The sequence below is a fragment of the Heptranchias perlo genome, chromosome 27 (genome assembly GCF_035084215.1).
Source record: "Heptranchias perlo isolate sHepPer1 chromosome 27, sHepPer1.hap1, whole genome shotgun sequence".
NCBI classification, from domain to species: domain Eukaryota; kingdom Metazoa; phylum Chordata; class Chondrichthyes; order Hexanchiformes; family Hexanchidae; genus Heptranchias; species Heptranchias perlo.
In genome coordinates, this window is record NC_090351.1 from 42,328,507 (window position 1) to 42,343,219 (window position 14,713).

A 14,713-nucleotide genomic window follows, 5' to 3' on the forward strand; every position below is an offset into this window, starting at 1 on the left:
AAGGGACGGGAAAAGAAGGGCTGAGGGAAGAGCTGAGGGAAGAGAAGGAAGGGCTGAGGGAAGAGCTGAGGGAAGAGCTGAGGGAAGGGCTGAGTGAAGGGCTGAGGGAAGAGCTGAGGGAAGAGCTGAGGGAAGGGCTGAGGGAAGGGCTGAGGGAAGAGCTGAGGGAAGGGCTGAGGGAAGAGCTGAGGGAAGGGCTGAGTGAAGGGCTGAGGGAAGAGCTGAGGGAAGAGCTGAGGGAAGGGCTGAGGGAAGAGCTGAGGGAGTTCCACAGCTCTCTGAGGTTCCAGGAAAGAATGAATTGGAGAAAACGAAGGTGCAATCAGCCTCGATTTGAATACAGTGGAATACAGGGAGTTCCAGCATGAATGGCGATTCCACATAACACTCAAAATAACCTCGAAAACACCGACAGGCAGTGGGACTGAAGGCCGGGTTACAATGTTTATAATGACAAGCACCCTGCACGCGGGTAATCCCATTAAAACACAGTCCCAAGGGTGAGGCAGGACTCTCCGAGATAATATCACGGTTCCATGTCATTGATAAACCAGTCACATGGTTTACATTATCTCAGCTGCCTCAATGGACTGAACTCATAACTCAGCTGGGCTCGATTTTATGGAGTTTATGGATTACTGTGAAAGAGAACCAGATACAACAATCTTACTGAAAAAGTCAATGCAAATTTCTAGTAAACGTCGCGGATTTAATCTCCTGAAGGGCTGATTCATGGGGCACTTGTTCTCTACGCTGTTCTCAGGACCGAGCTCCCTCTAGTGTACAGCTGTGACTATTCATTATGTACCGTCCACAGGATGCACTGCAGCAACTCGCCAAGGCTTCTTCGACAGCACCTCCCAAACCCACGACCTCTACCACCTAGAAGGACAAGAGCAGCAGGTACATGGGAACAACACCACCTGCACGTTCCCCTCCAAGTCACGCACCATCCCAACTTGGAAATATATCGCCGTTCCTTCATCGTCGCTGGGTCAAAATCCTGGAACTCCCTTCCTAACAGCACTGTGGGAGAACCTTCACCACACGGACTGCAGCGGTTCAAGAAGGCGGCTCACCACCACCTTCTCAAGGGCAATTAGGGATGGGCAATAAATGCCGGCCTCGCCAGCGACGCCCACATCCCATGAACGAATAAAAAAAATTCCATTCCTCACACCAGCAGTCCATACAGATAAAAACCAGCAATTGCTGGAAATCTCCCGAAAACGGAAAATGTTGGAATTAAACAGCAGGCCCGCCATGATCAGAAAATCCCAAAGAGAGTCTGTCAGAGCTGACGGGTGACTACTCTACCTCTGTAATGAACCGTCTCACCCAGCGTTATCTGACCCCTCCCCTTTCGGATACCAGCAAGCCAGCTTTATGTTCCCAGCACTTTCTGCTTCTATTCCTTGTGGAATTCTCTGCTAATTTATTGCCCATTAGGGGCAGTTTTTGGAGGTTTTATATTTACACTCACTGGGACTCCGGTTGAGAATGTCCATCTCCCACTTCACACAAGACCAGTGAGAGGGGTGAGAGAGTCCGAGCTGGGGACTTCCTCCTCTGCTGATAATTTGAGTGAAAGATCCTGTGAGCATAATTCAGGTTTTGCCGTTTTAACTGCCACTTATACCAGTGGGAAAAACAGCCTCAGGATCCAGAGGTTACGGTCAATGCATTAAACCAATGCCCCTCCCATTCCTGTAATATACTGCATGGGGGCATTACTGCATCCCCACTCAGAGGGCCAGGCCCCAGTTCTGGCAAATCAGTACTGACCACATTTACTCGCTAAGCTGCAGGTTGAAGTCACATTTCTTGTAAGGCCGTGTTTAACATGTGTTTTCTCCCCTTCCTCTCCTGCAAGTGTCAATCCTGACTGAGGGTCAGTGGTCAGTGGTGACTGGTCACTGGTCAGTGGTGACTGGTCACTAGTCACTGGTCACTGCTCACTGGTCAGTAGTCACTGGTCATTGCTCAGTGGTCAGTGGTGACTGGTCACTGTTGACTGCCATGGGCACTGGTCACTGTTTATAGGTTCCTTACCGGGGCAGATATTGTATCATATAGAAGGTAAATGTTGTTATAGAAAACACTTGGTCCGTGTGATCTCCTCGACTGGTTTCCATCGCCGAGAGGGTCGGAAAGGAATTTTCCGGAGTATTTTTTTTCCCATATTGGCCCTGGGTTTTCTCTTTTTTTGCCTCTCCTAGGAGATTACGTGGCTGCGGGCGGGAGCGGGGGGAGGGGGGGGGGAAGAGGGGTGGGGGGGAAGGGGGGAGGTCGGAGTGGGGTTGGGGGGAGGTCAAAGGGGAGGTGGGGGGAGGTCGGAGGGGATGGTGGGGGAGGAGGTTGGGTGGCAGGTATGAGGGGTGGGGGGAGGAGGTCGGGGGAGGAGGAGGTCGGGGGAGGGGTGAAGAAGTGTCTAGTTAGGATTGTCCAGCAATCATTGTGTGGGGTGAGGGCTTGATGGAGCAGCTGGTCTGTTCCTGCCTGTCAATTTCGTATACGAACATAGGAACATAGGAACAGGAGTAGGCCATTCAGCCCCTCGTGCCTGCTCCGCCATTTGATAAGATCATGGCTGATCTGTGATCTAACTCCATACACCTGCCTTTGGCCCATATCCCTTAATACCTTTGGTTGCCAAAAAGCTATCTATCTCAGATTTAAATTTAGCAATTGAGCTAGTATCAATTGCCGTTTGCAGAAGAGAGTTCCAAACTTCTACCACCCTTTGTGTGTAGAAATGTTTTCTAATCTCACTCCTGAAAGGTCTGGCTCTAATTTTTAGACTGTGCCCCCTACTCCTAGAATCCCCAACCAGCAGAAATAGTTTCTCTCTATCCACCCTATCTGTTCCCCTTAATATCTTATAAACTTCGATCAGATCACCCCTTAACCTTCTAAACTCCAGAGAATACAACCCCAATTTGTGTAATCTCTCCTCGTAACTTAACCCTTGAAGTCCGGGTATCATTCTAGTAAACCTACGCTGCACTCCCTCCAAGGCCAATATGTCCTTCCGAAGGTGCGGTGCCCAGAACTGCTCACAGTACTCCAGGTGCGGTCTAACCAGGGTTTTGTATAGCTGCAGCATAACTTCTGCCCCCTTGTACACTCGTCCTCGAGATATAAAGGCCAACATTCCATTTGCCTTCTTGATTATTTTCTGCACCTGTTCATGACACTTGAATGATCTATGTACCTGAACCCCTAAGTCCCTTTGGACATCCACTGTTTTTAACTTTTTACCATTTAGAAAGTACCCTGTTCTATCCTTTTTTGATCCAAAGTGGATGACCTCACATTTGTCTACATTGAATTCCATTTGCCACAGTTTTGCCCATTCATCTAATCTATCAATATCGCTTTGTAATTTTATGTTTTCATCTACACTGCTTACAATGCCACCAATCTTTGTGTCATCGGCAAACTCAGATATGAGACTTTCTATGCCTTCATCTAAGTCGTTAATAAATATTGTGAATGATTGAGGCCCCAAGACAGAACCCTGCGGGACTCCACTAGTCACATCCTGCCAATGTGAGTACCTTCCCATTATCCCTACTCTCTGTCGCCTTTCGCTCAGCCAACTTCTTAACCAAGTCCATACTTTTCCCTCGATTCCATGGGCTTCTATCTTAGCTAACAGTCTCTTATGTGGGACCTTATAAAATGCCTTCTGGAAGTCCATAGAAATAACATCCATTGACATTCCCCTGTCCACTACTTTAGTCACCTCTTCAAAAAATTCAATCAGGTTTGTCAGGCACGACCTACCTTTCACAAATCCATGCTGGCTCTCTCTGATTAACTGAAAATTCTCGAGGTGTTCAGTCACCCTATCCTTAATTATAGACTCCAGCATTTTCCCCACAACAGATGTTAGGCTAACTGGTCTATAATTCCCTGGTTTCCCTCTCTCTCCTTTCTTAAAAAGCGGAATGACATGTGCAATTTTCCAATCTAGAGGGACAATTCCTGAATCTAGAGAACTTTGAAAGATTATAGTTAGGGCATCTGCAATGTGCTCACCTACTTCCTTTAAAACCCTGGGATGGAGACCATCTGGTCCTGGGGATTTGTCACTCTTTAGTGCTATTGTCTCTGGTCAGTGATCACTGGTAAATAGTAAGTAGTAAGTGGTAAGTGGTCACTGGTCACTCTGAGTTCTTTCCCCAGTGGCCATTCCTGTTGTGTGAGCTATACAGTGAGGGTCGAGTATCCCACTGTCAGACCCACAGATGAGCCGGGTCCTGGCAGCTCTGAACCCACAAGTGTTCAGTGCCACCAGGAGTCACATTGTAGAAACAGGAAGCGGGAACTCTCTCTGACCCGAGGATTCTAAGGCCAATTGTGGTGCTTTTACCTGACTGAAATCAGCTGGTTAATCACAGACTGGGCATCTCAGTCCCTGTCGTTTACCACAGTCCTGTTAACCAGGGCCACTGAGTTTTACATCAGTGCCGTGTACCACCTGTAGATGCCCCCAGCATCAGACACTGAACAGTACAGTCATTAAATACCCACCAGACCCACCTCGGGACTGTAACATGGTACTGCAAGGAAGTTTCCCCTTTTCTCCCCACAGTTTCTAACTTTTAACAGATGCTAATAAGTTGTTTTAAGTGCAGGAAGCAGATTCAAAAGTAACTCTCAAAAGCAAATTGTATAAATACTTGAAAAGGAGAAATTTGCAGGGCTATTGGGGAAGAGCAGGGGAGTAGGGCTAATTGGATAGCTCTTTCAAAGAGCCGGCACAGGCACAATGGGCCGAATGGCCTCCTTCTGTGCAGTATGATTCTATCTCTGGATTCATTGCTGCACCTCTAGGAATAATAAAGTGCAATGAAGGGTAATATCTGATCTATCTGATTGTACAACTTTATATGAAGTCAACACTTTAAAGCTGAAATCTATATATCTCTGAAAACACCGGGATCCTCCCTACATTAAATCCAAAGAAATCGCAAAGGTATGTTTCCACTGTGCTTACCATCATGTGCTATACATTAACTGGGCTCCACAGAAAGTCTAGAATAATCCCCTCCCCCAAATAAACACACTCACATACACACTCACACACACACTCACACACACACTCACACACACACTACTTTACCTAAAGTACCAACAACAGACAGGAACTTTACTACTGATGTCTAATCCAATGTTAATCACTGAACACTGTACAAAGTGCAACGATTACTCCCTTCAGAAGCAGCTGTCAATAGTTGTAGATTTTACAAGCCTTAATACTGTAATTTGCAAACCAATACTGATTGGTCAGTGACAGGGAGAATAGCTGCCATCAACAAGCAAGTTAATCGTTAAATAGCATTGAGAAAGTTTTGCAAGTTGTGTGAGGGGGTGGTTTGTTGGCACTGCATGTCGATGCACCAAACACTGTGGCACAGACATGGGCATTAGTTTCTCTGCACTCAGCCACGGTCCCTCCGACTGGCACAGTCTGAACCCCCAGCAGTCCCCCTGGTGAAGGAAGGGATGAAACTCAATTGGAACATTTCTTTCGGAGATGATCTCAGGTCCTGTAACTTGAGATGGGAATGGATTCTGTGCTTGTCCCCATGATTGGAGATTAATGCCTAGTGTGCAAGAACCTAAAAGATTGAGGCCAAAAATGACTCACAAAATCTAGCCAAGGAGAATTACATCTTGTCCCCCCAATTTTCCTCACCTTCTCCTAAAGACTCTAACGCTTGTTCTGGTACATTCCTTTAGCACTTGCCCAAGGAGCCAATCTTCATGTGTCAGCCTAGACATTGAGTGACAGCGTGTTATTTGACTGTGGAGGACGTCACAGTTGTGTCTAATCAGCATGAGCAGGTGCAGGAGTCATTGGAAGCAATCAGGAGTGTCATCCCTGGCTATTTCCCTGCTCCCTGAGAGCTGTCATCCCAACTCTTACTGCGGTTGTCAGTTAATGAAGAGTGGACTAGGAATCCAACTTGCTCATTCTACGTTGCCTGGTGAATATTCCACCAATAAAGCTTCTACCCAAAGGCTATGGGGGACAGGGGAATTACATTCTTTGTAACAGAAAGTAAATTAATCTAGATTGTTCTACAGAGGAGAGGTGAATCAGAGGGCAGTGAATCGAGGCTGACTGATTCAGCTATAAGTCTCAGAAGAAACTCCTACTCTGTGGGGATTGGGGAAAATCGAGGCAAAGAGAACAGAATCAAATGGAAAACGTACAGGAAGCTTAGAAGCAGCTCCAGTTTTAGACTTTTGGACCCTCTGTTCCTGCGATAAAGGGATAAGAGTCTGAGGTTTTTCTGTTCATTCTCTTGGGCGTTGCTGGTAAGGCCAGCATTTATTGCCCGTCCCTAGTGGCCCTGAGGTGGTGATACAACTGAGTGGTTTGCTAGGCTCCTTCAGAGGGTAGTTGGTGTGGGACTGGAGTCACAAACAGGCCCAGACCAGGTAAAAACAGCAGGTTTCCTTCCCTAAAGGAAATTAGTGAAACAGTTGGGTTTCTACTACAATCTGACGGCTTCATGGTCACTTTTACTAACACCAGATCTTTAATAAAACTGAATTCAAATTCTCAAAATGCCCATGGTGGGATTTAAATTCACATTCTCTGGATTCCTAGTCCAGTAACAGAACCACTACACCAACACACCATTTCTGCCTTGACAGACATTCAGTGTTGGCCTCCCTTGGTAGCGCAGCTGTGACCCTGTGAACGGGCCATATTGGATCACCAGGCAGGAAGCAATGTGTGGAGAGAGTTTGACGAGGTTATTGGCCCAGTCTTGGGGAAGTGTATGGGCCAGATTGTCAGATCATCGTGGTAGCAATGGGGAATTACAGGGGCAAAAGGTCAGGTGCTCGGGGGGACAGTAATTATTATGGAAAATGCAATTTGTATCAAGTATTAGGAAAGATGTCAAGGCTTTAGAGAGGGTGCAGAAGAGATTTACTAGAATGGTACCAGGGATGAGGGACTTCAGTTATGTAGAGACACTGGAGAAGCTGGTGGTGTTCTCCTTAGAACAGAGAAGGTTAAGGGGAGATTTGATAGAGGTGTTCAAAATCATGAATGGTTTTGACAGAGTAAATAAGGAGAAACTGTTTCCAGTGGCAGAAGGGTCGGTAACCAGAGGTCACAGATTTAAGGTGATCGGCAAAAGAGCCAGAGGCAACATGAGGAAACATTTTTTTACGCAGCGAGTTGTTATGATCTGGAATGCGCTGCCTGAAAGGGCGGTGGAAGCAGATTCAATAATAACTTTCAAAAGGGAATTGGATAAATACTTGAAGGGAAAAAAATTACAGGGCTATGGGGAAATAGCAGGGGAATGGGATTAACTGGATAGCTCTTTCAAAGAGCAGGCACAATGGGCCAAATAGCCTCCTCCTGCGCTGTACCTACAGTGAGACTATGTCCTTACCAACGAGAGTTGTCTGAGACCCATTACAACCCATGAATGAATGTGCCAACCTGCTCCCTTCCTTTGTGCTTTGGTTGAGGGTCACTGCCTGTAGATCCAAGCATGATAGTCTGATATGTAGGAATGAATCCCCTAGAGTAGGGTACATTGTGCTTAGAGGGGACATGTCCCTCAAACCTTGTCTCACTTGCACAGAGATGGCATCAGTCCACACCATGTGCTAGCCCAGAGTTGATACAAGTCAATAAAAAGCCTGGTATCAGGGAAGCAAAAGGGCCATGAATACAGCCTCGATATTAGAACATGAAAACAAACAGAAGTTCAGAATGGATGCAACATCTGTATCAACACAGGGCCAACACATACAACATCTGTACTGACACAGAGCCAATACATGCAGATATCTGTACTGACAAAGGGCTAGTACATGCAACATCTGTACTAACACAGGGCTAGTACATGAAACATCTGTAGCGACAAAGGGCTCGGACATGCAACATCTGTACTGGCACAGGGCCAGTACATGCAACATCTGTACTGACAAAGGGCTAGTACATGTAACATCTGTACTGACACAGGGCCAGTATGTGCAACATCTGTACTGACACATGGCCAGTACATGCAATGTCTATGTTGATATAGGGGCAGTATATGAAATTTATGTGCAGATACAGGCCTAGTATATAAAGTATTGCACTAAATCAGGGCTAGTATACATGTGCTAATAAAGTGCAGTGTATATGATATTTGTGCTGATACAGGCCCAGTATGTGCATTTTCTGTGCAGTATTTACATTGTCGGTACTAATATGAAGCAGTATATTGGTATTTGTGCTGATTCAGGGGCAGGATATACAGCATTTATGCTGAATGAGGGCTAGGATACGTAATATGTGTTGATACAGGTTCTGTACATGCAGTGTAAGTGCAGATAAAAGGTCAGTATATACAGATACAAGGCTGGTATAGGTGTTATCTGTGCTGATACAGGATGGAATATGTGGTATTTGTGCTAATACGGGGTTGCATATGTGTTATCTGTGCTGATACAGGGGTGGTATATGCAGTGTCTGTGCTGATACAGGGGTGGTATATGCATGTCTGTGCTGATACAGGGTAGTATATGCAGTGTTTGTGCTGATATAGGGCCGGATCTAGTACAGTGCATTCCCATTGGTTGCATTGTACATGCAGTGCCTGTACCGATACAGCTCCAGTTTCAGACCCAGTGCCTGCACTGGTACAGCTGCAGTAATGGATGCCTCTATCATTCACCCATTCTCTTTATACAATTTGGATTGTTACCAGTAAAGATCAATGTCAAATTGACCTGATTTCAATCGATGGCTTTGCAAGTTATAGATTGTTTACCCCAATCAGAACCGTCGGTTAATCGTTGCACCTCTTACTGTTTCACTTTATATTACAACTGCATGTTGTGCCAACTCCTCTCTTCCAGTCCACCTTACAGTTCAGATTCCGGAGTGGCTGCTGATAGGTAGCCAATGCCATATCGCCCATTAGCAGCAGTCATTTCCATAGGCGAGGTGCTATCGGGCCCATTATAGGTGCGGTGCGAGGGCATTGGGGAAGGAGTCTCACTGGGGGCCTTGCTGAGGATGAAGCGGGTCTCATCATGGTCATCCAAGTTGGACATATCTTTCATCATTCGACCTCTTTTGTACGAAACTGATAAAGTGTTGGAGCCATCTGACACGAGGTGAAACTGACGGACAATGAAGACAATTGGAATGGGCAGGATTCCCACCACGATCAAAGTTATGGTCAATCCCAGGGCCCAGCTTGGGAATATCAGGAATTTCTCCATAGCCTGGACAAAAAAAAAGAATTCTCCATTACACCGACCAATGCAATTTGCAAACGAAAAGGCAATTGGGTTATCTCATTAATCTGGGCCAGGAGATGGCACATAAGTAACATAACTGACAGGTGATGACCCATAGACCTCGCTGACCTCCAACAGCTCACTGACCCCCAACAACTCGCTGACCCCTAGACCTCGCTGACCTCTGACAGCTCACTGACCCCCAACAACTCGCTGAACCCCAACAACTCGCTGACCCCTAGGCCTCACTGACCTCCGACAGCTCGCTGACCCCCAACAGATCGCTGACCCCAAGACCTCACTGACCTCCGACAGCTCGCTGACCCCCAACAGATCGCTGACCCCTAGAACTCACTGACCTCTGACAGCTCGCTGACCCCGAAACCTCGATGACCTCCGACAGCTTGTTGACCCCTCGACCTCGCTGACCTCCAGCAGCTTGCTGACCCCTAGACCTCGCTGACCCCAGACAGCTCGCTGACCCCTCGACCTCGCTGACACCTAGACCTCGCTGACCTCCAACAGCTTACTGACCCCTAGAGCTCACTGACCTCCGACAACTCGCTGACCCCTAGGCTTCACTGACCTCTGACACCTCACTGACCCCCGACAGCTAGATGACCCCTAGAGCTCGCGTACCCCCAACAGCTTGCTGACCCCTAGACCTCGCTGACCTCTGACAGCTTGCAGACCCCTAGACCTCACTGACCCCGAGACCTTGCTGACCCCTGGAAACCTCCTGCTGATTACCACCTATCGCCCTCCCTCAGCTGATGAATCAGTCCTCCTCCATATTGAACACCACGTGGAGGAAGCACTGAGGGGAGCAAAGGCACAAAATGTACTCTGGGTGGGGGACTTCAATGTACATCACCAACAGTTGCTCGGTAGCAACACTACTGACCGAGCTGGCCGAGTCCAGAAGGACATAACTGCCAGACTGGGCCTGCGGCAGGTGGTGAGCGAACCAACACGAGGGAAAAACTTACTTGACCTCGTCCTCAACAATCTACCTGTCGCAAATGCATCTGTCCATGACAGTATTGGTAGGAGTGACCACCGCACAGTCCTCATGGGGACCAAATCCCGTCTTCGCACTGAGGACACCATCCAACATGTTGTGTGGCACTACCACCGTGCTAAATGGGATAGATTCAGACCAGATCCAGCAGCTCAAAACTGGGCATCCATGAGGCGCTGTGGGCCATCAGCAGCAGCAGAATTGTATTCCAGCACAATCTGTAACCTCGTGGCCCGGCATATTCCTCATTCTCCCATTACCAACAAGCCAGGGGATCAACCCTGGTTCAATGAGGAGTGTAGAAGAGCATGCCAGGAGCAGCACCAGGCGTACCTAAAAATGAGGTGCCAACCTGGTGAAGCTACAACTCAGGACTACATGCATGCTAAACAGCAGAAGCAACATGCTATAGACAGAGCTAAGCGATTCCACAACCAACGGATCAGATCAAAGCTCTGCAGTCCTGCCACATCCAGTCATGAATAGTGGTGAACAATTAAACAACTAACGGGAGGAGGTGGCTCTGTAAACATCCCCATCCTCAATGATGGCGGAGTCCAGCATGTGAGTGCAAAAGACAAGGCTGAAGCGTTTGCAACCATCTTCAGCCAGAAGTGCCGAGTGGATGATCCATCTCGGCCTCCTCCCGATATCCCCACCATCACAGAAGCCAGTCTTCAGCCAATTCGATTCACTCCACGTGATATCAACAAACGGCTGAGTGCATTGGATACAGCAAAGGCTATGGGCCCTAACTACATCCCGACTGTAGTGCTGAAGACTTGTGCTCCAGAACTAGCTGCGCCTCTAGCCAAGCTGTTCCAGTACAGCTACAACACTGGCATCTACCCGACAATGTGGAAAATTGCCCATGTATGTCCTGTCCACAAAAAGCAGGACAAATCCAATCCGGCCAATTACCACCCCATCAGTCTACTCTCAATCATCAGCAAAGTGATGGAAGGTGTCGTCGCCAGTGCTATCAAGCGGCACTTACTCACTAATAACCTGCTCACCGATGCTCAGTTTGGGTTCCCCCAGGACCACTCGGCTCCAGACCTCATTACAGCCTTGGTCCAAACATGGACAAAAGAGCTGAATTCCAGAGGTGAGGTGAGAGTGACTGCCCTTGACATCAAGGCAGCATTTGACCGAGTGTGGCACCAAGGAGCCCTAGTAAAATTGAAGTCAATGGGAATCAGGGGGAAAACTCTTCAGTGGCTGAAGTCATAGCTAGCACAAAGGAAGATGGTAGTGGTTGTTGGAGGCCAATCATCTCAGCCCCAGGGCATTGCTGCAGGAGTTCCTCAGGGCAGTGTGCTAGGCCCAACCATCTTCAGCTGCTTCATCAATGACCTTCCCTCCATCATAAGATCAGAAATGGGGATGTTCGCTGATGATTGCACAGTGTTCAGTTCCATTCGCAACCCCTCAAATAATGAAGCAGTCCGAGCCCGCATGCAGCAAGACCTGGACAACAACCAGGCTTGGGCTCATAAGTGGCAAGTAACATTCGTGCCAGACAAGTGCCAGGCAATGACCATCTCCAACAAGAGAGAGTCTAACCACCTCCCCTTGACATTCAACGGCATTACCATTGCCGAATCCCCCACCATCAACATCCTGGGGGTCACCATTGACCAGAAACTTAACTGGACCAGCCATATAAATACTGTGGCTACAAGAGCAGGTCAGAGGCTGGGTATTCTGCGGCGAGTGACTCACCTCCTGACTCCCCAAAGCCTTTCCACCATCTACAAGGCACAAGTCAGGAGTGTGATGGAATACTCTCCACTTGCCTGGATGAGTGCAGCTCCAACAACACTCAAGAAGCTCGACACCATTCAGGACAAAGCAGCCCGCTTGATTGGCACCCCATCCACCACCCTAAACATTCACTCCCTTCACCACCGGCGCACAGTGGCTGCAGTGTGTACCATCCACAGGATGCACTGCAGCAACTCGCCAAGGCTTCTTCGACAGCACCTCCCAAACCTGCGACCTCTACCACCTAGAAGGACAAGAGCAGCAGGTACATGGGAACAACACCACCTGCACGTTCCCCTCCAAGTCACACACCATCCCAACTTGGAAATATATCGCTGTTCCTTCATCGTTGCTGGGTCAAAATCCTGGAACTCCCTTCCTAACAGCACTGTGGGAGAACCGTCACCACACGGACTGCAGCGGTTCAAGAAGGCGGCTCACCACCACCTTCTCAAGGGCAATTAGGGATGGGCAATAAATGCCGGCCTCGCCAGCGACACCCACATCCCATGAACGAATAATAAAAAATAACCTCCAGCAGTTCGCTGACCCCTAGACCTTGCTGACCTCTGACAGCTTGCTGACCCCTGGGCCTCGCTGACCTCCGACAGCTCGCTGACACCTAGACCTCGCTGACCTCCGACAGCTCACTGACCCCTAGAGCTCGCTGACCTCCGACAGCTCGCTGACCCCTAGACCTCGCTGACCTCCGACAGCTCACTGACCCCTAGAGCTCGCTGACCTCCGACAGCTCACTGACCCCTAGACCTCGCTGACCTCCGACAGCTCGCTGAACCCTCGACCTCGCTGACCTCCGACAGCTCGCTGAACCCTAGATCTCGCTGACCTCCGACAGCTCACTGAACCCTCGACCTCACTGACCTCCGACAGCTCGCTGAACCCTCGACCTCACTAACGTGATCCTCGACCCTTTCTTACCCACACATTCCGCCAGCTCTTTGGAAAGTTGATCACAAAGTCCATGCCTTCCCTCACCTGGAGTCTGTTCTGCAGATTTACTACACTGTGGAAAATAATCCCTTCTCATCTCAATTCTTGATTGAGACCCATCCATCTGATCGTCGTGTCCCCACTTGCTGCTTACCTCCTCCATTATCCAGGCACTGTATCCAGGAGGAGTGATGCCCATCTGGATAATACTGGTGACCATCAACACGGCCATCGCCAGTGGAGAGATGTACTTCCAGGTGTAATAGTAATATCGGTAAGGAGTAAAGCCCAGCATTTCTGTCAACTCCTGCATGAATCTGGAAAAGAGCATAAATACTTTGCTTTTACCCAGTGCACAACTCTCTCAATATTTAGGTCCCTGCATTTCTCCCTCTTCCACTGCTGATGCAGCAATTTGAATGTGCAAAATTTAACCATGTTCCCTCAACATCAGTTAAATGTTGCATCAATGTTGAAATTAAGTAACTGGCTGGATTCAAGTGTGCAGTCTGCAAGCTGGAAGTTGTGAGCTGCTGTATGTAAGTTTAGAAGGTCGAGGGATGATCTAATCGAGGTATTTAAAATGATAAAAGATTTGATAAGGTAGATACAGAGAAACTATATCATCTGGTGGGGGAATTCAGGAAAAGGAGGCATAATCTTAAAATTAGAGCAATGAAATCAGGAAGCATTTTTTCACACAAAGGGTAGAGGAAATTTGGAACTCTTCCCCCCCCCCCCCACAAAAAAATGCTGTTGAGGCTGGGGGTCAATTAAAATTTTCAGGACTGAGGTCGATAGATTTTTGTAGGTAAGGGTATCGAGGGATATGGAGCGAAGGTGGGCGGATGGAATTAATGTACAGATCAGCCATTGTCCAGCTAAATGGCGGAACAGGCTCGAGGGGATGAATGGCCTCCTCCTGTTCCTATGTAATCATATATCTCATTGGTTATTAAGAGCCTCAAATAGAATAAAGCAAGAACAAACATTGGTTTCACAAAGTCAACTTCAGTGAGGAAACGAGACAAGGGAGTCATTTCCTGTTCTTCCAGGTTGAACCACACAATGCTAGAAGCAAAGAACAATAGTTTACAGCACAGAAGGCCCAGCAGGTCTGTGCCGCTTCATTCCGAGAGCAATCCCAAACTAATCCCACTGCCCCACTCTCTCCCCATAGCCCTGTATCAATCCCAAACTAATCCCACTGCCCCACTCTCTCCCCATAGCCCTGTATCAATCCCAAACTAATCCCACTGCCCCACTCTCTCCCCATAGCCCTGTATCAATCCCAAACTAATCCCACTGCCCCACTCTCTCCCCATAGCCCTGTATCAATCCCAAACTAATCCCACTGCCCCACTCTCTCCCCATAGCCCTGTATCAATCCCAAACTAATCCCACTGCCCCACTCTCTCCCCATAGCCCTGTATTAATCCCAAACTAATCCCACTGCCCCACTCTCTCCCCATAGCCCTGTATTAATCCTGCACTAATCCCACTGTCCCACTCTCTCCCCATAGCCCTGTATCAATCCCAAACTAATCCCACTGCCCCACTCTCTCCCCATAGCCCTGTATCAATCCCAAACCATTCCCACTGCCCCACTCTCTCCCCATAGCCCTGTATCAATCCCAAACTAATCCCACTGCCATGCTATCTCCCCAGACTCCTGTATCTTCTCCCATTGGTCTCTGC

The 14,713-nt window shown here is 48.2% G+C and overlaps 1 protein-coding gene across 2 annotated transcripts in view; it reads right to left on the reverse strand.

The window, feature by feature from the left end:
• Positions 1–8,805: 8,805 nt before the first annotated feature.
• Positions 8,806–14,713, reverse strand: part of slc6a17 (solute carrier family 6 member 17) — a 46,886-nt gene continuing 40,978 nt past the window's right edge. For both annotated transcript variants that reach the window (XM_068007878.1, XM_068007877.1), the window contains exons 10-11: positions 13,170–13,332; positions 8,806–9,261 (exon numbers count right to left, since the gene is read on the reverse strand). In XM_068007878.1, coding sequence (XP_067863979.1) covers positions 8,896–9,261; positions 13,170–13,332 — 529 coding nt within the window. In that variant the 3' untranslated portion in view covers positions 8,806–8,895. The remainder of the gene's footprint in view (positions 9,262–13,169; positions 13,333–14,713) is intronic.